The following is a 23,921-nucleotide window of genomic DNA, read 5'->3' on the forward strand; positions in this document are numbered from 1 at the left end:
ACAGGCCTGCTACCTCTACCAGGCCATCTACCTCATGCAAAACAACCTCTCCCAGGCCTGCTACCTTTACCAGGCTATCTACCTTCTGCAAAACAACCTCTCATGGGCCTGCTACCACTACCAGGCCATCTACCTCATGCAAAACAACCTCTCCCAGGCCTGCTACCTTTACCAGGCTATCTACCTTCTGCAAAACAACCTCTCATGGGCCTGCTACCTCAACCAGGCCATCTACCTCATACAAAACAACCTCTCTGAGGTCTGCTACCTCTACCAGGCCATCTACCTCTCATAAAATAACCTCTCATGGGCCTGCTACCTCAACCAGGCCATCTACCCCATGCAAAACAACCTCTCCCAGGTCTGCTACCTCTATCAGGCCATCTACCTCATACAAAACAACCTCTCTGAGGTCTGCTACCTCTACCAGGCCATCTACCTCTCATAAAACAACCTCTCATGGGCCTGCTACCTCTATCAGGCCATCTACCTCATGCAAAACAACCACTCCCAGGTCTGCTACCTCTACCAGGCTATTTACCTCATGCAAAACAACCTCTCTCAGGCCTGCTACCTCTATCAGGCCATCTACATCATGCAAAACAACCTCTCTCAGGCCTGCTACTTCTACCAGGCCATTTACCTCATGCCAAACAACCTCTCTGAGGCCTGCTACATCTATAAGGCCATCTACCTCCTGCACAACAACCTCTCCCAGGCCTGCTAACCCTATCAGGCTATCTACCGCACAACAACCTCTCCCTGGCCTGCTACCTCTACCAGGCCATCTACCTTCTGCAAAACAACCTCTCCCTGGCCTGCTACCTCTACCAGGCCATCTACCTCATGCAAAACAACCTCTCCCAGGCCTGCTACCTCTACCAGGCCATCTACCTAATGCACAACAACCTCTCCCAGGCCTGCTACCTCTACCAGGCCATCTACCTCATGCAAAACAACCTCTCCCAGTCCTGCTACCTCTTACCTCTCCCTGGCCTGCTACCTCTACCAGGCCATCCACCTCATGCAAAACAACCTCTCCCTGGCCTGCTACATCTACCAGGCCATCTACCTCATGCAAAACAACCTCTCCCTGGCCTGCTACCTCTACCAGGCCATCTACCTCATGCAAAACAACCTCTCCCTGGCCTGCTACCTCTACCAGGCCATCTACCTCATGCACAACAACCTCTCCCTGGCCTGCTACCTCTACCAGGCAGGCCATCTATCTCATGCACAACAACCTCTCCCAGGCCTGCTACCTCTACCAGGCCATCTACCTAATGCACAACAACCTCTCCCAGTCCTGCTACCTTCACCAGGCCATCTACCGCCTGCAAAACAACCTCTACCAGGCCTGCTATCTCTCTTTTTTTTCCGTAATTTTTTATTGTAGAAAAATATATATTTACATGGAGCATAACATACACATGGGTGGAGGAAGAGGAAAAAGAGAAAAGGGGTGAAAGAGAAAAGATAAGAAAAAAACGCCCGAGGGGGTCAGGCCTGCTATCTCTATCAGGCTATCTACCTTCTGACAAACAACATGTCCCAGGCCTGCTACCTCTACCAGGCTATCTACCTCATGCAAAAAAACCTCTCCCGGGCCTGCTACCTCTATCAGGTCTGCTACCTCTATCAGGTCTACTACCTCTATCAGGTATGCTACCTCTACCAGAGTATCTACCTTCTGCCAAACAACCTCTCCCGGGCCTGCTATCTCTACAAGGCCATCTACCTTCTGCCAAACAACCTCTCCCTGGCCTGCTACCACTACCAGGTCATCTACCTCATGCAATACAACCTCTTCAAGGCCTGCTACCTCTACTATGCTATCTACCGTCTGCCAAACCACCTCTCCGGGGTCTGTTCCCTCTACCAGGCCATCTACCTCATGCAAATCAACCTCTCCCAAACCTGCTACATCCTGCAAAACAACCTCTCTCGGACCTGCTACCTCAACCAGGCCATCTACTTCTTATAAAACAACATCTCCTGGGCCTGCTACCTCTATCAGGCCATCTACCTCATGCAAAACAACCTCTATCAGGCCATCTACCTCATGCAAAACAACCTCTCCCAGGTCTGCTACCTCTACTAGGCCATCTACCTCATGCAAAACAACCACTCCCGGGCCTGCTACCTCTATCAGGCCATCTACCTCATGCAAAACAACCTCTATCAGGCCATCTTCCTCATGCAAAACAACCTCTCCCAGGTCTGCTACCTCTACCAGGCCATCTACCTCATGCATAACAACCTCTCCCAGGTATGCTACCTCTATCAGGCCATCTACCTCATGCAAAACAACCTCTCCCAGGTCTGCTCCCTCTACCAGGCCATCTACCTCATGCAAAACAACCACTCCCAGGCCTGCTACCTCTACCAGGCCATCTACCTCATGCAAAACAACCACCCCCAGGTCTGCTACCTCTACTAGGCCATATACCTCATGCAAAACAACCACTCCCGGGCCTGCTACCTCTACCAGGCCATCTACCGCATGCAAAACAACCTCTCCCAGGTCTGCTACCTCTATCAGGCCATCTACCTCATGCAAAACAACCTCTCCCAAGTCTGCTCCCTCTACCGGGCCATCTACCTCATGCAAAACAACCACTCCCAGGCCTGCTACCTCTACCAGGCCATCTACCTCAAGTAAAACAACCTTTCCCAGGTCTGCTACCTCTACCAGGCCATCTACCTCATGCAAAACAACCTCTCCCAGGTCTGCTACCTCTATCAGGCCATTTACCTCATGCAAAACAACCTCTCCCATGCCTGCTACCTCTACCAGACCATCTACCTCATGCAAAATAACCTCTCCCAGGCCTGCTACCTCTATCAGGCTATCTACCGCCTGCCAAACAACCTCTCCCTGGCCTGCTACCTTTACCAGGCCTTCTAGCTTCTGCAAAACAACCTCTCATGGGCCTGCTACCTCTACCAGACCATCTACCTCATATAAAACAACCTCTCCCAAACCTGCTACATCCTGCAAAACAACTTCTCGTGGGCCTGCTACCTCTACCAGGCCATCTACCTCATGCAAAGCAACCTCTCCCAGGCATGCTCCCTCTATTAGGCTATCTACCGCCTGCCAAACAACCTCTCTCAGGCCTATTGCATCTATAAGGCCATCTACCTCCTGCACAACAACCTCTCCCAGGCCTGCTACCCCTATCAGGCTATCTACTGCCTGCACAACAACCTCTCCCAGGCCTGCTACCTCTACCAGGCCAAATTACTCATGCAAAAACAACCTCTGCCAGGCCTGCTACCTTTACCAGGCCATCTACCTCATGCAAAACAACCTCTCCATGGCCTGCTACCTCTACCACGCCATCTACCTCATGCAATACAACCTCTTCAAGGCCTGCTACCTCTACCATGCTATCTATCGTCTGCCAAACAACCTCTCCGGGGCCTGCTCCCTCTACCAGGCCATCTACCTCATGCAAAACAACCTCTCCCAAACCTGCTCATCCGGCAAAACAACCTCTCCCGGACCTGCTACCTCTACCAGGCCATCTACCTCTTATAAAACAACATCTCCTGGGCCTGCTACCTCTATCAGGCCATCTACCTCATGCAAAACAACCTCTATCAGGCCATCTACCTCATGCAAAACAACCTCTACCAGGTCTGCTACCTCTACCGGGCCATCTACCTCATTCAAAACAACCTCTCCCAGGTCTGCTACCTCTACCAGGCCATCTACCTCATGCAAATCAACCACTCCCAGGTCTGCTACCTCCATCAGGCCATAGTACCTCATGCACAACGACCTCTCCCAGGTCTGCTATCTCTACCAGGCCATCTACCTAATGCACAACAACCTCTCCCAGGTCTGCTACCTCTACTAGGCCATCTACCTCATGCAAAACAACCTCTCCCAGGTCTGCTCCCTCTACCAGGCCATCTACCTCATGCAAAACAACCACTCCCAGGCCTGCTACCTCTACCAGGCCATCTACCTCATGCAAAACAACCTCTCCCAGGCCTGCTACCTCTACCAGGCCATCTACCTCATGCAAAATACCCTCTCCCAGGCCTGTTACTTCTATCAGGCTATCTACCACCTGCCAAACAACTTATCCCAGGCTGCTGCCTCTATAAGGCCATCTACCTCCTGCACAACAACCTCTCCCAGGCCTGATACCTATCTCGGGCTATCTACGGCCTGCACAACAAACTCTCCCAGGCCTGCTACCTCTATCAGGCCATGTACCTCATGCAAAACAACCTCTCATGGGCCTGCTACCTCTACCAGACCATCTACCTCATATAAAACAACCTCTCCCAAACCTGCTACATCCTGCAAAACAACTTCTCCTGAGCCTGCTACCTCTATCAGGCCATCTACTTCATTCAAAACAACTTCTACCAGGCCATCTACCTCATGCAAAACAACCTCTCTGAGGTCTGCTCCCTCTACCAGGCCATCTACCTCATGCAAAATAACCTCTCCCAGGTCTGCTACCTCTACCATCCTATCTAACGTCTGCCAAACAACCTATCCGGGGCCTGCTACCTCTATCAGGCCATTTACCTCATGCAAAACAACCTCTCCCATGCCTGCTACCTCTACCAGACCATCTACCTCATGCAAAATAACCTCTCCCAGGCCTGCTACCTCTATCAGGCTATCTACCGCCTGCCAAACAACCTCTCCCTGGCCTGCTACCTTTACCAGGCCTTCTAGCTTCTGCAAAACAACCTCTCATGGGCCTGCTACCTCTACCAGACCATCTACCTCATATAAAACAACCTCTCCCAAACCTGCTACATCCTGCAAAACAACTTCTCGTGGGCCTGCTACCTCTACCAGGCCATCTACCTCATGCAAAGCAACCTCTCCCAGGCATGCTCCCTCTATTAGGCTATCTACCGCCTGCCAAACAACCTCTCTCAGGCCTATTGCATCTATAAGGCCATCTACCTCCTGCACAACAACCTCTCCCAGGCCTGCTACCCCTATCAGGCTATCTACTGCCTGCACAACAACCTCTCCCAGGCCTGCTACCTCTACCAGGCCAAATTACTCATGCAAAAACAACCTCTGCCAGGCCTGCTACCTTTACCAGGCCATCTACCTCATGCAAAACAACCTCTCCATGGCCTGCTACCTCTACCACGCCATCTACCTCATGCAATACAACCTCTTCAAGGCCTGCTACCTCTACCATGCTATCTACCGTCTGCCAAACAACCTCTCCGGGGCCTGCTCCCTCTACCAGGCCATCTACCTCATGCAAAACAACTTCTCCCAAACCTGCTCATCCGGCAAAACAACCTCTCCCGGACCTGCTACCTCTACCAGGCCATCTACCTCTTATAAAACAACATCTCCTGGGCCTGCTACCTCTATCAGGCCATCTACCTCATGCAAAACAACCTCTATCAGGCCATCTACCTCATGCAAAACAACCTCTACCAGGTCTGCTACCTCTACCGGGCCATCTACCTCATTCAAAACAACCTCTCCCAGGTCTGCTACCTCTACCAGGCCATCTACCTCATGCAAATCAACCACTCCCAGGTCTGCTACCTCCATCAGGCCATAGTACCTCATGCACAACGACCTCTCCCAGGTCTGCTATCTCTACCAGGCCATCTACCTAATGCACAACAACCTCTCCCAGGTCTGCTACCTCTACTAGGCCATCTACCTCATGCAAAACAACCTCTCCCAGGTCTGCTCCCTCTACCAGGCCATCTACCTCATGCAAAACAACCACTCCCAGGCCTGCTACCTCTACCAGGCCATCTACCTCATGCAAAACAACCTCTCCCAGGCCTGCTACCTCTACCAGGCCATCTACCTCATGCAAAATACCCTCTCCCAGGCCTGTTACTTCTATCAGGCTATCTACCACCTGCCAAACAACTTATCCCAGGCTGCTGCCTCTATAAGGCCATCTACCTCCTGCACAACAACCTCTCCCAGGCCTGATACCTATCTCGGGCTATCTACGGCCTGCACAACAAACTCTCCCAGGCCTGCTACCTCTATCAGGCCATGTACCTCATGCAAAACAACCTCTCATGGGCCTGCTACCTCTACCAGACCATCTACCTCATATAAAACAACCTCTCCCAAACCTGCTACATCCTGCAAAACAACTTCTCCTGAGCCTGCTACCTCTATCAGGCCATCTACTTCATTCAAAACAACTTCTACCAGGCCATCTACCTCATGCAAAACAACCTCTCTGAGGTCTGCTCCCTCTACCAGGCCATCTACCTCATGCAAAATAACCTCTCCCAGGTCTGCTACCTCTACCATCCTATCTAACGTCTGCCAAACAACCTATCCGGGGCCTGCTACCTCTACCAGGCCCTTTACCTCATGCAAAACAACCTCTCCCAGGCCTGCTACCCTACCAGGCCATCTATCTCATGCAAAATAACCTCTCTCAGGCGTGATACCTCTACCAGGCCATCTACCTCATGCAAAACAACCTCTCCCAAACCTGCTACATCCTGCAAAACAACCTCTCCCGGACCTGCTACCTCTACCAGGCCATCTACCTCTTATAAAAACAACAGCTCCTGGGCCTGCTCCCCCTATTAGGCTATCTATCGCCCGCCAAACAACCTCTCTCAGGCCTGCTGCATCTATAAGGCCATCTACCTCCTGCACAACAACCTCTCCCAGGCCTGCTACCCCAATCAGGCTATCTGCGGCCTGCACAACAACCTCTCCCAGGCCAGCTACCTCTACCAGGCCATCTACCACATGCAAAACAACCTCTCCCAGGCCTGCTACCTCTACCAGGCCATCTACCTCATGCAAAACAACCTCTCCCAGGCCTGCTACCTCTACCAGGCCATCTACCTCGTGCAAAGCAACCACTGCCAGGCCTGCTACCTCTACCAGGCCATTTACCTCATGCAAAACAGCCTCTCCCAGGCCTGCTACCTCTACCAGGCCATCTCCCTCATGCAAAACAAACTCTCCCAGGTGAGCTACCTCTACCAAGCCATCTACCTCATGCAAAACAACCTCTCCCAGGCCTGCTGCCTCTACCAGGCCATCTACCTCATGCATAGCAACCACTGCCAGGCCTGCTACCTCTACCAGGCCATTTACCTCATGCAAAAGAACCTCTCCCAGGCCTGCTACCTCTACCAGGCCATCTACCTCATGCAAAATAACCTCTCCCAGGCCTGCTACCTCTATCAGGCCATCTACCTCATGCAAAACAACCTCTCCCTGGCCTGCTACCTTTATCAGGCCATCTACCTAATGCAAAACAACCTCTCATGGGCCTGCTACATCCTGCAAAACAACTTCTCCTGAGCCTGCCACCTCTATCAGGCCATCTACTTCCTTCAAAACAACTTCTACCAGGCCATCTACCTCATGCAAAACAACCTCTCCCAGGTCGGCTACCTCTACCAGGCCATCTACCTCATGCAAAACAACCTCTCCCAGGTCTGCTACCTCTACCATCCTATCTACCGTCTGCCAAACAACCTATCCGGGGCCTGCTACCTCTACCAGGCCATCTACCTCACGCAAAGCAACCTCTCCCAGGCCTGCTACCTCTACCAGGCCATCTACCTCATGCAAAACAACCTCTCCCAGGCCTGCTACCTTTACCAGGCTATCTACCTTCTGCAAAACAACCTCTCATGGGCCTGCTACCACTACCAGGCCATCTACCACATGCAAAACAACCTCTCCCAGGCCTGCTACCTTTACCAGGCTATCTACCTTCTGCAAAACAACCTCTCATGGGCCTGCTACCTCAACCAGGCCATCTACCTCATACAAAACAACCTCTCTAAGGTCTGCTACCTCTACCAGGCCATCTACCTCTCATAAAACAACCTCTCATGGGCCTGCTACCTTAACCAGGCCATCTACCCCATGCAAAACAACCTCTCCCAGGTCTGCTACCTCTATCAGGCCATCTACCTCATACAAAACAACCTCTCTGAGGTCTGCTACCTCTACCAGGCCATCTACCTCTCATAAAACAACCTCTCATGGGCCTGCTACCTCTATCAGGCCATCTACCTCATGCAAAACAACCTCTCCCAGGCCTGCTCCCCCTATTAGGCTATCTATCGCCCGCCAAACAACCTCTCTCAGGCCTGCTGCATCTATAAGGCCATCTACCTCCTGCACAACAACCTCTCCCAGGCCTGCTACCCCAATCAGGCTATCTGCGGCCTGCACAACAACCTCTCCCAGGCCAGCTACCTCTACCAGGCCATCTACCACATGCAAAACAACCTCTCCCAGGCCTGCTACCTCTACCAGGCCATCTACCTCATGCAAAACAACCTCTCCCAGGCCTGCTACCTCTACCAGGCCATCTACCACATGCAAAACAACCTCTCCCAGGCCTGCTACCTCTACCAGGCCATCTACCTCATGCAAAACAACCTCTCCCAGGCCTGCTACCTTTACCAGGCTATCTACCTTCTGCAAAACAACCTCTCATGGGCCTGCTACCACTACCAGGCCATCTACCTCATGCAAAACAACCTCTCCCAGGCCTGCTACCTTTACCAGGCTATCTACCTTCTGCAAAACAACCTCTCATGGGCCTGCTACCTCAACCAAGCCATCTACCTCATACAAAACAACCTCTCTGAGGTCTGCTACCTCTACCAGGCCATCTACCTCTCATAAAACAACCTCTCATGGGCCTGCTACCTCAACCAGGCCATCTACCCCATGCAAAACAACCTCTCCCAGGTCTGCTACCTCTATCAGGCCATCTACCTCATGCAAAACAACCTCTCCCAGGCCTGCTACCTTTACCAGGCTATCTACCTTCTGCAAAACAACCTCTCATGGGCCTGCTACCTCAACCAGGCCATCTACCTCATACAAAACATCCTCTCTGAGGTCTGGTACCTCTACCAGGCCATCTACCTCTCATAAAACAACCTCTCATGGGCCTGCTACCTCTATCAGGCCATCTACCTCATGCAAAACAACCACTCCCAGGTCTGCTACCTCTACCAGGCCATTTACCTCATGCAAAACAACCTCTCTCAGGCCTGCTACCTCTATCAGGCCATCTACATCATGCAAAACAACCTCTCTCAGGCCTGCTACTTCTACCAGGCCATTTACCTCATGCCAAACAACTTCTCTCAGGCCTGCTGCATCTATAAGGCCATCTACCTCCTGAACAACAACCTCTCCCAGGCCTGCTAACCCTATCAGGCTATCTACCGCACAACAACCTCTCCCTGGCCTGCTACCTCTACCAGGCCATCTACCTTCTGCAAAACAACCTCTCACTGGCCTGCTACCACTACCAGGCCATCTACCTCATATAAAACAACCTCTCTCTGGCCTGCTACCTCTACCAGACCACCTACCTCCTGCACAACAACCTCTCCCGGGCCTGCTACCTCTACCAGGACATCTACCTCACATAAAACAACCTCGCCCGAGTCTGCTTTCTCTATCAAGCCATCTACCTCATGAAAAACAACCTCTCCCTGGCCTGCTACCTCTACCGCCAGCTAACTGAAGGACAAACTACGCATCATTACTAGAGCATGTAAAGACCAAAGTAACGTCCATGCTATGCTTTAAAGTATCCTAAACCATAACTGAGAGGGAAAGCGAGCTTGAACAAGCTGTGTTCTTATGTTTATGGCACTTGCAGCCCCTTCCTTCAGCCCTCAAAGGCATTGCTGTCTGTATTTTCATCTTACCTTTAAACTGATTTTGAAACAGCTCCTGCCCTTTGAATGGCCCCAGCCGTCACCTTAAATGTCACTGCCCAACCCTCTCCCCCCCCCCCGCTTCCCCCTTATCGCCAATTCCTGTATTATTTCCAGGCTTCCTAGTACATCTTCAAGTCTTATAAGGAGCCCTGTCATAACTGCGGCCAGCTGTGTGTTGTGTACATACACATCTAAAAAAATATTCTATTAAAAACAGACATTGGCAAAGCCACTTGGACACACAGGCGTATGCTTGCTTGTAAAAATCGATTTAAAAAAAAGTCTTAAAATTAATAAAAACGCAACAAAAACAAACACATATCTTTAGGTATCTAAAAACGTAATAATGAATACAATAGTTTCAATCTTTATTAACAGGATGTGTTATTTTATGCACAGTACCTTTTGTTCAACACAATCAGCCCTCCATACAGCACTGTACAGTACCTTATTCTCATCAGTCACTCCTTCCATACTACACCATACAGTACCTTCTTCACATCAGTCACTCATCCTACCATACTGCACTGCACAGTACCTTCTCATCAGTCACTCATCCTTCCGTTCTGCACCTTACAGTAACTTATCAGTCACTCCTTCCATACTACACCGTACAGTACCTTCTTCACATCAGTCACTCATCCTTCCATACAGCACTGTACAGTACCTTATTCTCATCAGTCACTCCTTCCATACTACACCATACAGTACCTTCTTCACATCAGTCACTCATCCTACCATACTGCACTGCACAGTACCTTCTCATCAGTCACTCATCCTTCCGTTCTGCACCTTACAGTAACTTATCAGTCACTCCTTCCATACTACACCGTACAGTACCTTCTTCACATCAGTCACTCATCCTTCCATACTGCACTGTACAGTACCTTCCTATCATCAGTCACTCATCCTTCCATACTGCACTGTACAGTACCTTCCTATCATCAGTCACTCATCCTTCCATACTGTACTGTACAGTACCTTATTCTCATCAGTCACTCATCCTTCCGTTCTGCACCTTACAGTAACTTATCAGTCACTCCTTCCATACTACACCATACAGTACCTTCTTCACATCAGTCACTCATCCTTCCATACTGCACTGTACAGTACCTTCTCATCAGTCACTCACCCTTCCAAACTTTACAGTACAGTAACTTCTTATCATCAGTCATTCTTTCATACTTCACCGTACAGTACTCTCTTTACAGTCACTCATCCTTCCATACTGCACTGTACAGTACCTTCCTATCATCAGTCACTCATCCTTCCATACTGCACTGTACAGTACCTTCCTATCATCAGTCACTCATCCTTCCATACTGCACTGTACAGTACCTTATTCTCATCAGTCACTCATCCTTCCGTTCTGCACCTTACAGTAACTTATCAGTCACTCCTTCCATACTACACCATACAGTACCTTCTTCACATCAGTCACTCATCCTTCCATACCACACCATACAGTACCTTCTTATCACTCACTCATTCTTCCATACCACACCATACCATACAGTACCTTCTTATCACTCACTCATCCTTCCATACCACACCATACAGTACCTTCTTATCACTCACTCATCCTTCCATACCACACCATACAGTACCTTCTTATCACTCACTCATTCTTCCATACCACACCGTACGGTACCCTCTTATCAGTCTCTCATCCTTCCATACCACACCGTACAGTACCTTCTTATCACTCACTCATCCTTCCATACCACACCATACAGTACCTTCTTATCACTCACTCATTCTTCCATACCACACCGTACGGTACCCTCTTATCAGTCTCTCGTCCTTCCATACAACACCGTACAGTACCTTCTTATCACTCACTCATCCTTCCATACCACACCATACAGTACCTTCTTATCACTCACTCATTCTTCCATACCACACCGTACAGTACCCTCCTACCAGTCTCTCGTCCTTCCATACCACACCGTACAGTACCCTCCTACCAGTCTCTCATCCTTCCATACCACACCGTACAGTACCCTCCTATCAGTCTCTCGTCCTTCCATACCACACCGTACAGTACCCTCCTACCAGTCTCTCGTCCTTCCATACCACACCGTACAGTACCCTCCTATCAGTCTCTCATCCTTCCATACCACACCGTACAGTACCCTCCTATCAGTCTCTCGTCCTTCCATACCACACCGTACAGTACCCTCCTATCAGTCTCTCGTCCTTCCATACAACACCGTACAGTACCTTCTTATCACTCACTCATTCTTCCATACCACACCGTACAGTACCCTCCTATCAGTCTCTCGTCCTTCCATACCACACCGTACAGTACCCTCCTATCAGTCTCTCATCCTTCCATACAACACCGTACAGTACCTTCTTCTCATTAGCTCTTCTCTGTTGGTCATTTTGCTTCACACACAGAAGCTGGAATTTCAGGAGCTTTGCAATGAGTGTCAGGGGGAGCTCCTTGCCATTGTCCAGGAGGGTCTTGGCTGCCTCTGTCACCTAGAGAGGGCAGAAACATTATTCACACAAGGGTATATCAAAAACAAGGGTTCTCCTGCACTCTTCCCAAAGTCACCTGGTTCAAGTCAAGTCAAGTCAAGTCAAGTCAAGTCAAGTCAAAACCACTTTATTTGATTAGTTAAAATCATAAAAGTATACTATACAATAATACAAACAGATAAAAACATGTTAAAAGAATTAAAATTATACAATTATATTCAAAATTCATTTCCATAAAAAAGCCCAAATTGGTGAACCTATTACAGATATTCTTCAACGCCGTTTTTTTCCCTGCTACAAAAGCTCATCTAAAAGAAATTAGCTTACAGCATTAAACATCCAGTCTAGACCTCTTTATTCTAACAGATGCTGCCAGAAAGCTGGCCACACAGTACATAGTTTCAGGCGTTTCCATCATTTGGAGAAATAATAGGGCAGGTTTATATTGTTTAAAATTCATCTTTTTCAGTAATGGTGTGATAAACCGTTTCCGAGGAATAGAAAACAAACTGCAAAACAACAAAAAATGTACAGTATCTTGGGGAGAAAGATCATCACATTTACAAGGGGGAATATACTCCGGCCTACCCCAACCTTTCACATCCCATAATACCATAAACATTTGATTGAATCGAAATTTCGTCAATAACCATCTGTGAAAGAAATTGGCACGATCGACAAATAGGGTGCCAACATTAATGACGTGGTAACCAATACGTGGGCCCTTACTGAAGGTTTACCTAGCTCAACCATTTCTCACTCTGCTTCACAAAGCCTGGCAAAGTTGGTCTTGACCCATGCTAGGTCAGCTTTACACAGAGAATCTGGTCTGGAAAAAATCTCTGGGCGCCCAAGCTTCTCAGCCATGCTCCTGATATAGGACAACCACTGGATTTCCCTCGCATGATCTAAATTAAGACAATCAATTATGATTTTACGGTTTAGGGAAAGTTTCGGGTTCAGCCAAATCTTGATCCAGAGCAGGATAGGTGCTAATTTAATTATATCTATGATGTATCCCAGACCCAGCTCAAGATGGATAGAATAAGTGGCTGTAGACGATGGGAGGCCAAGAAGAGACCGCAAAAACTTGTTTTCCTCAATTTGAATGCGGTCAGAATTAATGGTCCCCCAGATTGCTGCCCCATACCTTGCAATTGAGACTGTCTTTGCTTTATAGATTGCCAAGATTGCCTCGGTTGGTTTCCCCCCTAGTCTTTTGGCAAACCCCAATACTGCAGCGGAAGAGCTTCTCATGGCATTCGATTTTGTAGTAAGCTGTGGGGTCCAACTACTCCTGTCATCGAATAATACACCCAAATAGGTAAATACCTTTACTCTGCTGATGACCTCGGTGTCACAATAGAAAGTTTTAACATTGTTTTTTGAGCTTCCCATCGACATTATGCGGGATTTCCCACTATTAATCACCAAATCAAGACTATTCATAAAGTTACCGAAGGAGTCAAGCAGCCTTTGCAGTCCGATTGGGGTCCTTGCCAATAAAACCGCATCGTCGGCATAGAGGAGCACCGGGATTGGCGTTCCCCCCATGCGCGGAGTGTCCTGCGTAGCTCTTATCAGATCAGACTCCAACGAGTTCACGTACAACGTGAACAACATTGGGGCTAAGATGCAGCCTTGGCGCACCCCCCTGCTGGACTTAAAACTTGCTGAACATTTCCCCTCATTTGTCATCCAGATTGAGGCGTTTAAATCCTTATGCAGCTCTGCCAAAAAGTATACCAGCGAACAATCAAGGCCCATCTTCAGCAGCATGGTCCACAGCCTTGATCTATTCACTAGATCAAAAGCTGTGGACAGGTCCATAAAACCCAAGTAAATAGAGCCCCTTTTCGCCCTCGTATATTTGGCTATAATAAGGTTAAGATTGAGACATTGGTCCTCTGTGCTCCTCCCAGCTCTAAAACCATATTGAGCGTCTGTCAAGATGTTATTCTCCGAGGCCCAAGATGTTATTCTGGCCAAGACAACCTTGCCTAAGATTTTTATAGAGGAGTCTAGCAGTGACATAGGCCTATAACATCTCGGGTCTCCCCTCTGACCTTTCTTGAACATAGGAATTATGATCGATCTGGACCAAGATTTTGGGAACCCTATGGTTGCTGAGGCATTAAATACTTTAGTCAGGATATCGGCCCAATACTCCGCATTAGCCTTATACATGTCGGAAGGTACCCCATCCGGAACTGGAGCCTTATGCCCCGCCGTACTCTCAATTGCTTTAACCACTTCGGCTTTCTCAAACCTTACTGGAGCCACAGTGGAATCAGGAACAGGGACCACCAGGGTTTCCAGCTCCAAATGGCTACCATATATTTTTTCAAAATGACTAAGCCAGTCTTCTTCCGAAATATTTAATTCTAAGACTGAGTTTTGATCTCTAGAAAACAGGGGAGTATTAATAATTGACCAAAACTTGGCAGTGTCTTTTAAAGTAGCTTTGTCCATGAGCTCGGCCCAGGCTTCTTGTTTTAACTCCCTTTTTCGCTCCTGAGTGGCCTTTGAGTACTCCCTTCTACGCTGTGCTACCAAAGCTTTGTTCCTCGGGCGAACATTAAGGGCCATTTTTAACATATTATGGGCTTTACTGCATTTTTGGTCGAACCAGCCCATTGCCGGTCTATTTATTGCTACTTGACAGTTAAGCGTAAGTTCCTGTGACACTTTAGAACAGATGGCCTCATACGATGTTATTACGTCCTCCCCCCTAGAGAGAGGATTAACACAGGTATTTAATTCCTGTGCAGCTTTGGATGTTATAGTGAGGAAAAAGTCACCGGGCACGATCTTACCCCATTTGATCCTTCTCCCCTGGTCTTTAGCTTTAACCGATAGAACAGCCTGTGGCGGGACAGAACTGTTCAGTAGAGAAAACCCGTTAAGTAGCTCAATCACCACAGGATTATGGTCACTTAGAGGCATCGGTATAGCATTATAAAAGATTACATACTTTAAAAGACCTAGTGATAAGAAGATGTAATCAATGATCGTTTGGCAGTCCCTACCAGTATAAATGGCAACCCGTGTATTATTATCAAAAAACTCTGCTTCAAACAGGTCGTTACTGGACAATAGATTTTCAAGAGCCTCCCCCTTCTGGCTATGTTCAAAATGCGGGGTGGATATACTATCCGGACCGTCTGGATCAGTTAAATCACAGTTTAAACATAAATGTACATTAAAATCACCCAATAAAATTAGATAACACAAAGTGGTTTGCTTTTCTTTATAAGAGGTTAAAAAATCATTTAGCCATAGTAAATGCTCATCTGCAGAGACCCCTTGATGTGAATTATAACAGTTCACTAGGATACGTTTGGTGTTATTAACCAAGGATACCTCCACAATGAGAAAATTATGTGAGACACAATCAACCTTTACAATTTTGCCCCTAACATTCACCGAGATCAATAGTACAAGACCACCTCTACTTCTTCCGGCCGTCGAACTCAAAGCAGGGACAAAAAATGAGGTAAAGCCATCCACCCAGAAATCACATTCCTTATCCCAGGTTTCCTGTAGGGCGACAATGTCGTGTTGTTTAATGAAATTAAGCCAGTTGGGGTCACCTAACTTAGAACGCAACCCGGCGATGTTCCAACTCAACAGCCTGACTTTGTCCCCCAATTCAAGGATCCCTTTTACGGGGGTAGCGCTACCACTCATAGGTGAAGATACAGGAGCCATAGGGGTCAAATCAACAGTTGCATCACCCCCCGAACCCTCACAAGCCTCCCGTCAATCACACAAATCTAGCCCAGAGAGAGCATCGAATCTATTATGTGTTACAATGTTCGGTCCAAGATTTATGCCCCACCTATTATTCATATTAGTGTCCCAACCTAGAACTGGTGTTTTAGGATAAGTAACATTTTGTTGCTCACCATAAAAGAATTTTAGGGTGAGTGGGACAACAGTACCGCTTCTTCGTTGGGGCGGGAGTATATTTGCAAGGACATTAGGCAGAACTGCCGGGTGTGAAAAGGTCACTGCCACACAGTCGCCTTTAAACTTTTTGGGTCGGTTCCCTATCCACGAGACCCTTTTCGCTGTCATAATCTCTCTCGCCAGTTGCTGTTTCCCTCCTGGGGCTAACTTCATGTTCCCAGTTAACCAGTGTAAAGCCTTACTCGTCAAGGATGCGGGTGACTCTACCAGGCCACGATCTAGGGGTGGAACATTAGCCAACACCAGTACCACAGGCGAGGCTTCAACAATAAATTGAAGAGGGTCTGTTTCCTGACTTTGAACAGGGGGAATATTAACTGTTAATAAGGCGTCATCTTTAACAGCTAACTGATTACCAATATCTGCCGGGACTTGAGCAGGGGGGTTAGTTGGAATCGATACACTCCCTACCCCACCCTCACCCAGTATATTCTCCCCTGGGGAGGCTACTATGTTTGCAACAAGAGTGGTTATATTTTCCACCTCCCCCACGACCTTAGTTTGTAAGCCTCCCAGCTTTTTAATCTCGGCATTCAATTTGTCGATTTTAGCCACCAGAGGTTTGATTATGTCTTTAATTTTACTTTCAAATAACTCCCCAATCTTATGGAGCAGTTCCTCGTCCATAGGGTACTTTACTTTGTCCTCAACATGGATCGTAGTTTCTGTCTTTGATGTGCCAGGGGTGGTGACCCTTTTCCTCCTTACCCCGGACCGCAACCCTCCACGCTTTAGCTGTTTTTTAGCACATGTTCGTACCGGCCGAGACCCCTGATCTGCGGAATAAAGTTCCTCTTCAGTAGGCCGCATCTGGACCCCATGATCAGAATCAATATCAATGTCACTCTCGGGATCGGTTACAAGAAGTATATCGGGGGCAACCACAGAATTTGTATTGGATTCGTTGTTACCCGATTCAGGGAAGGTAATAAGAGGTGCATCAGTGCCTATAACCTATGGTGGAGTGTCTTCAAGAGGGGGTGGTAAAGATGGGCTTAAACGTTGGAGATCGGGAGATTGACTCAATCCCAGTGATTCTCTCCTTTGAACATTGATCTTCTTCACCGTTTGTACAAGATAGTTGTCAAGTGTATTAGACGTGGCAGCAACATCTTTCTTCGGCATCCTGAGATTTTACCCGGTAACCCTCTTTAACTATTTAATTGATTCTCCCAGGTTTAGGTAATACTCAACAAGTAAATGTCTTACTAGTGGGTGAGGTCTTGATGTCCCAGCGGCAGAGTTATTGATCCTGTCCGTTCGCGTCCAGTCGCGGACTGTCGCAGACTGTCCCGCCCTAGTCCCGGGCTTATCCCGGGCACTCCCGCGCGCGAATCGCGGGGCGAGAGGCGCTCCTCCCTCTTAAGGGGCGCTCCGCTGATGACACGTTGGTCGCGCCACACCCGCCGGGGCAGCTGGGAAGTGTAGTCCCTGCGGCGGTGGTGGCTTGCTGCGACTTCGATGGCCGTTCCCCTCACGGCGGCGTTGGAACTACTGCGGCGGCAGCACTCGCAGGAAGGGTCGCAGGGTCAAGAGCCGTTCCCCTCACGGCAGCGTTTGTAGGCAAACAGGTAATCTGGTCTAGCGTTCTCTAGAGGGTGAGTGAGGACCAAAATAGAGACAAGGACGGGCGGCCCCCCTCTATGGGATGATTTCGGCCACAGGGACCCCATCTCCCGGGGCAAGGCCATGTTTCCCTGGGTACCCTGGAGCCGCAAGACCCCCACGTCCTAGCCGGCTCCCCGCCTCCTGTGGGAGCTGGCATTGCTATCGCACACAGGGAGCTACTGAGAATGCAGCTCCCTGTGTGCAAGAGCAATGGTTTCATCTCTTTCTCTGCCCGCAAGTCTGCGGGCAGGGAAAGAGATTAAACCTCTGCTTCCAGCGGGAGGGAGCACTTTGACAGCTCCCGCCCGCTGGATCTGGAGTGTTTTCTTTTACTTGGTTGGAGGTCCTGACAAGCAACAGCAAACAGCTATGTCCCTGAAGTAGGCACCCTTGGACATAAGAGGAGCCTGCCCTAGGAGATGGCGGTCCCAAGGGCCATTAACGGCTCCAGGAAGGCGATTGTATGGTTCCCTCCTTCTCTGTGCAGGGGCTGTCCCCAGGGAGGTAGTGGTTCCCAGGGCTGCATATAGCCTGGGAGAGGGGCTGTGCACCCCCCCCATTAATGTTTATTTTATCCCCAGGGAGGTGGTGGTACCCGGGGCCTAGGAGGTGTCCACGAAGCCCCTATATCATTTTAATATGTAGCCCCGGGAGGTGATGGTCTCCAGGCCCAGGGGGGGGGGGGGGGGGGGGGGATCCACGCAGACCCCTGGAGCCAGGGGGGGGGGGGGGGGCATGTCCTCGGGGCATTAGCCTCGGGGAGGTGGTGGTCCCCGGGGCATTTTTAAGCCATTGGAGGTGGGCCCCGTGCACCCACCTCCATTTTAATTAAAAAAACACAAGCCCCTGGGACCTGGCCTACCAGGGGGCTACAATGAAAACAAGCGCGGCAGAAGGTTTCCAGTGATATTAACAAACAATTCCCGAAAATCGCAATGAATTTTTAAAAAATGCTTTTCCCTGCCGGGGTCCTTCTGGGACATCATGACCAGAGCTTTGGGGTGAGGGTATTCCTATCCTGCCCTCTTTTTAATTTCTTCCACCGTTTTTTGGGGACTCGACTGGAGCCGAGTCTCAAAATGGTTGCCACCACTTCCTGGTTGAAGTGTTGGCAGCTAATCAGAGCTCTGCAGATCTTTGTACAAGTTTGTTAATATTTGTGGAGGATTCGCGATCGTAGATATACACATTTGGATTTATTTTAATTTCTCACAAACTACTGAATGGATTTACACCAAATAATTCAAAGTGTGATCTACGTAACCAAATCTACCTTTCTGCCAAATTCATGGGAAATGCACTTTTTTTACCCAACCCTTTATCTCAGCCCCTTCTTAATAGATCACCCCAAAAGTTTTCTTTTTTCATTTTTAAACAGTCTTTAATGCATATTAACCAAACATTTGTCTAATTCTCCCCTTATCCCCCCATCCAAGCGAACACAAAACAAAAGCATAACAAAGAAAGTTTGGTTGCCGAACTGGCGACATAGTAAACCTGTATAAATAATAACGGCAGATTTGTATTCCAAATGCATCAAATCATAACACAATGTACCCATAATAAGCCTTAACAGCAGGAGGGCCCCACGCAAAGAATCAAGAGCCCACAGAATCATGAGAAAGGGACAGTTCCTCCTTGCCCCTGTGTTATGAGCCTTTCCCTCATTGAAGCCCAAATTCGGAGCCCCCTTTTATGAGCCCGGTAACCTTTGTGTGCATAAACAGCCCTTTCTATATGATAGATTGAAATTAACCGGATCAAACATTAATTAAATGATGGAGGAGCGGGATCAAGCCGGGCTGTCGCCAGGCACACTCTGAGTACTGCCATGGCGAGTAATAGGAAGGGGGACAGATCTATGGGAAGAGCTTCTTGTTCGTGGACCCCGAGTGCCCCTAGGAGAATCAATTGGGAGGTAACCTTGATCCGCAAATTTAATTGTACCTAAAACAAAAGCGATATATCCACCAACATATGAACCAAGTCTGCCCCGCCTCCTGGCAGAGTGGACAGTTCGTACCAGAGACTCCTCCCCACCGTTTAATTTTACCTGGAGTGATATATAGATTGAACCACGGTTCATAGTGTTGTATCTTAAGGTTAGCGGTTATAAGAGTTGAGCGAGCTAGTGCTAGAGAGGAGAGAGTATCCTCTATTGACTGCATCCATCGAGTAACTTGTTTCCTAATATCATGCCCAATCCGGTCATTCAATCGTTTATAGATACGTCCAATCAAAGGAGTGCTCCTAGAAAGCAAATCTAAAAGCTCAACCCTATTGAACCCCTCCCCACCTCCTCTTTTCTTCCCAATAAAATCCCTGATTTGCACAAATTTAAAGAATGTGTTGTTTTCCTAGATTCAAAGGTAGTAAAGCCCTTGTCAACAAAGAAATCCCCAAAAATAAATGGACCTAAGTTTTTCCCCCAATGCCTAATATAGAGATTATGAAATATATCTGGTAACAGAGGGTTATCATGGAGGGGGGTATAGAAACTATAACGACCAACCCCAAGTTTCTTCCTGTTTCTGGTACACACTTGAAATGTATATAAGAGGGTCTTAAACCTAACCTTTTTGAATTAATCAAATTCTAGTTGTCGAAACAAACATCCCCAAACCACAGCTTCAAGGGTCAATTCAAAACATGACGGGACAATATTCAGTGAAGGGCTTTCCTGGGTTGAGTCAAACAACCGGGGGGTCAGTTGTTGCAGCGCCGAGGCCCAATAATACAGCCAAAAGTTTGGTATTGCCCATCCGCCCCATTGCCTAGGAAGGGAAAGGAACTTCAGGGCCCTCCGGGGTCTGGCACACGCCCAAAGAAACCTCCAGATCATAGCATCCAAAGCCTTAAACCAGGTGTTGTTCACTTCAAACAGTATAGCTCTAAAGTAATACAAAACTCTTGGAAGAAACATCATTTAAATTAAATGGCATCTGCCAATCAAGGGGAGTCTAGGATTACGCCATCTAAGCAGCTCCACCTTTGTTTTATTAATTAACGGGCCCAAATTAGCTTCTACCATTGACTCCATATCTGTGCAAATGTTGACGCCCAAATATAATGCGTTCGGAATGACCCGCATACCCTCAAACCTAGTATTATCGTTTATAAGTATCTGCATTTTGTCCCTCTTAAGTCTGTATCCCGTGATACGTCCAAAGAGGTGAGCCTCTACTTCGATTTCCTTAACTGCGACCATGGGGTCAGGAGTGAGAATTGTAAGGTCATCCGCGTAGGGAAACATTTTAGTATCTTAGCCACTAGTGGACATTGGCAGGATTAAGGCATTCCCTTGGATTTGATGGATTAAAGGTTCAATATAGAGGACAAAGAACAGGGGGGAACAAGGACAGCCCTGCCTTGTCCCCCTCTGGATTTTAACTATCCCAGATTCTCCCCCCATTAAACAATATTTTAGCCGTGGGTTTGATATATAGTATTTTAATCTAAGCAATGAAGTCCGCTCCCAGACACTTTTTCTCCAATATCACCCACAAATAAGCCCAGGGGACCCGATTGAACGCTTTCTTAGCGTCTAATAGTAGCAGCGCCATCGGGTCTCCTTGGATTGTGGCCACATCAAATAAAGTGATTACCGAGCGAATGTGATCTGTTGAACCCACTCACGAGATGAAGCCATGTTGAACGGGGGCAACAATCTTTTTTATAACCTTGGATAGCCTTCAGGCTAGGATCTTAGCAAAGATCTTAGTATCAAAATTAATTACCTTAATAGGTCATTATGACCCTAATTGATCCACCGGTTTCCCCTTTTTGCGGAACATCACCATCCTCGCAGAAGCCCATGAATCAGGATGGGGAAACCCCTCTGAACCGCTGAGAATACCTCAAGCATAAATTCATGAAGGGTAGTGGCAAAAATGTTATAAAATTCCCCAGGAATAAAGTCTGTCCCTACGGCCTCTCCCGGTGCTAGTTCCACTACTGTAGCTGTGATTTCTTCTGCCGATATGGGTTGGTCTAATGACTCCCGATCCTCCCTGTCAAATATATCCAGGGCCACATGATCTAGATATGTCTCTATCTCTCCGGGATCTACTGTTTCCTCAGCATATAGCTTCTGATAGTATCCCCCCTACATCTGAGATGGGACCAAGCTCTGGATCATGAATTTGCTTACTGTCACCATAGGTTGCCTGTTGTCTAGCCCGAAAAGCTAGTATATGCCCCACTTTTTCATTAAATCTGTACGTTTTGTTTTTCCATTTCGTAAATTATTTGCCCACTTTTTGGCAAAGATGTCCCCTATTGTTGTTTTGGCAAATATAACCCGAAGCTGGACCTACAAGACCCGCCTCAGCCTGCGATAAGGCTAGATGGAATTCCTGCAGCTCATGTTTCTCCTTCTTCTGCCTATTCCAACTGAATCTCACAGTTTCCCCACGAGTCCCTGCTTTAAATGTATCCCATACTATTCCAATGGGAGCAGTCCCAAGTGGATGGAAAAACCCAGCAGGCCCCAATTTGCACAGATGGAAGCAGGAACTGGTGAAATGGGCAGGCTTTGAGGGCAGGGTCCTGCTTAGCAATGCGCGGCAGGGCGTGGACACGCTGGAACGAGCCAGAGCGTGGGAAGTGCTGATGGAAGACCTAAAGAGAGATGACCGAGCATCTGAAGCTTGCACCCCCGAGAGACCAATACAACCAGAGAAACCCCAGAGGCTAGAACAGGATGGGGTAGTATTACCGAACCCAGGAGAGGGAGACATATAAAATAATATATCCACACAAGATAGGGTAGAGGTTTGATGAGAAGGTACCAGCAGAACACCACCACACACATCACATAGGCAAGGGGAGGCTCCTAGCTGGGTTCAATAGATGCAGTAGGGAGACAGCAGTTGGGGGCGGATTTAGTTAATTTGTGGGGTGGGAGGGGAGAACATCAGGCCTGTTAGCAACATAGTTACTAGATTAAACGGGGACTGATGGAACCAGGTCTAAAATGTATCGGCCCACGTAGGATCTGTACTGTGAAATGTTACCGATGAATGTGCTTTGTATGTGTGGATAATGCAAATAACGGGCCAACTGTATGTCAGGCAAAAGGCAATAAAGTTTGTTTAAAAAAAAGAATCTGCTCCACCTCGACTATCTGTAAACCTCGGTAAAGCAGAGTCAGCATGAGCGCCGAATAGACAGGCGCCATCAAAAGGCAGATCAATCCAGGTGGCCTGAACAGCCTCTGAAAGCCCAGAGGTGCGCAACAAGGCCTGCCGACGCAGTGCCATAGCCCGAACTACAGGATCAGTAGTGTCCCTACCACAGCGAATAATCAGCTCAGCCACTTGTTGCCCATTCTATACCTCCGGACAAAAATGTTCCAGGTCTCTTCCAGAAGGGAGAGCAGCAGGTGTTCCAACAAATCCCATAATGCATGAGAGAAGTGTCCAAGGGCACAAGAAGCATTGAGAGATCATAGTGCCAAACTGGTGGAGGCTGGGGAGGCCTCCAAGCCACGAGCTTCTACGAAGACAATCAACCAGCTGAACTCTATAGGAGGTTGAGAAATGGAATGGAAAACTCCACACCCTCTCCATTACCTCCATCCTCATGACCCTCATCCAGGAAGGAGGACTTTAGAAATGGACAGTTCCATCAACGCTGTATCTGATGCCGTATCTGATGCAGACTGGCGTCGGGGAGGCGACGTCTCAGCGTCAGAGAGGAAAATAGGTGGAGCGTCAAGCGACACCAACGGCGCCATCATCGAAGTCATCAGGCCAGGCCTTGACGCCGTTGCCGAAGGTGGTAACCCCGAAGGGCTGTGTACTGCTGTCAAAACAGATTTAGAATCCGGCAACCGAACAGAGGCCCAGAGAAAAACCACCAGCATGGACAGTCATGGCTTTGTGCACCTCCTTGGGGCCAGAAGGCACTTCAGGAGAAGGTGAAGACTCAGAGAAGTAATGGAGAGAATTGTAATATTCTCTCTTGTGGGTCAGAGTTGCCCCGGCTTTAGGGCAGGCTGGAAAGCATGGTGTAGACATGAATTAAGTCTTCAGTTGAAGATTGGTGGCAGGCCTCATGTGGGGAAGTCGGTTGATACTGCAATTTCGACTACCTGTGTACAGACTTCGACGTCGAAGGAGAGTGATGCCCATGGGAACGGCTCTTGG

General features: G+C 48.4%; 1 protein-coding gene across 1 annotated transcript in view; it reads right to left on the minus strand.

Moving 5' to 3' along the window:
• The window catches only part of SPAG17 (sperm associated antigen 17), a 1,900,597-nt gene that overhangs the window by 1,459,289 nt on the left and 417,387 nt on the right, over positions 1–23,921 (minus strand). The window contains exon 4 of the mRNA XM_086935838.1: positions 12,061–12,192. Coding sequence (XP_086791964.1) covers positions 12,061–12,192 — 132 coding nt within the window. The remainder of the gene's footprint in view (positions 1–12,060; positions 12,193–23,921) is intronic.

Source organism: Lissotriton vulgaris, chromosome 8, assembly GCF_964263255.1.
Source record: "Lissotriton vulgaris chromosome 8, aLisVul1.2, whole genome shotgun sequence".
In the NCBI taxonomy this organism is placed as follows: domain Eukaryota; kingdom Metazoa; phylum Chordata; class Amphibia; order Caudata; family Salamandridae; genus Lissotriton; species Lissotriton vulgaris.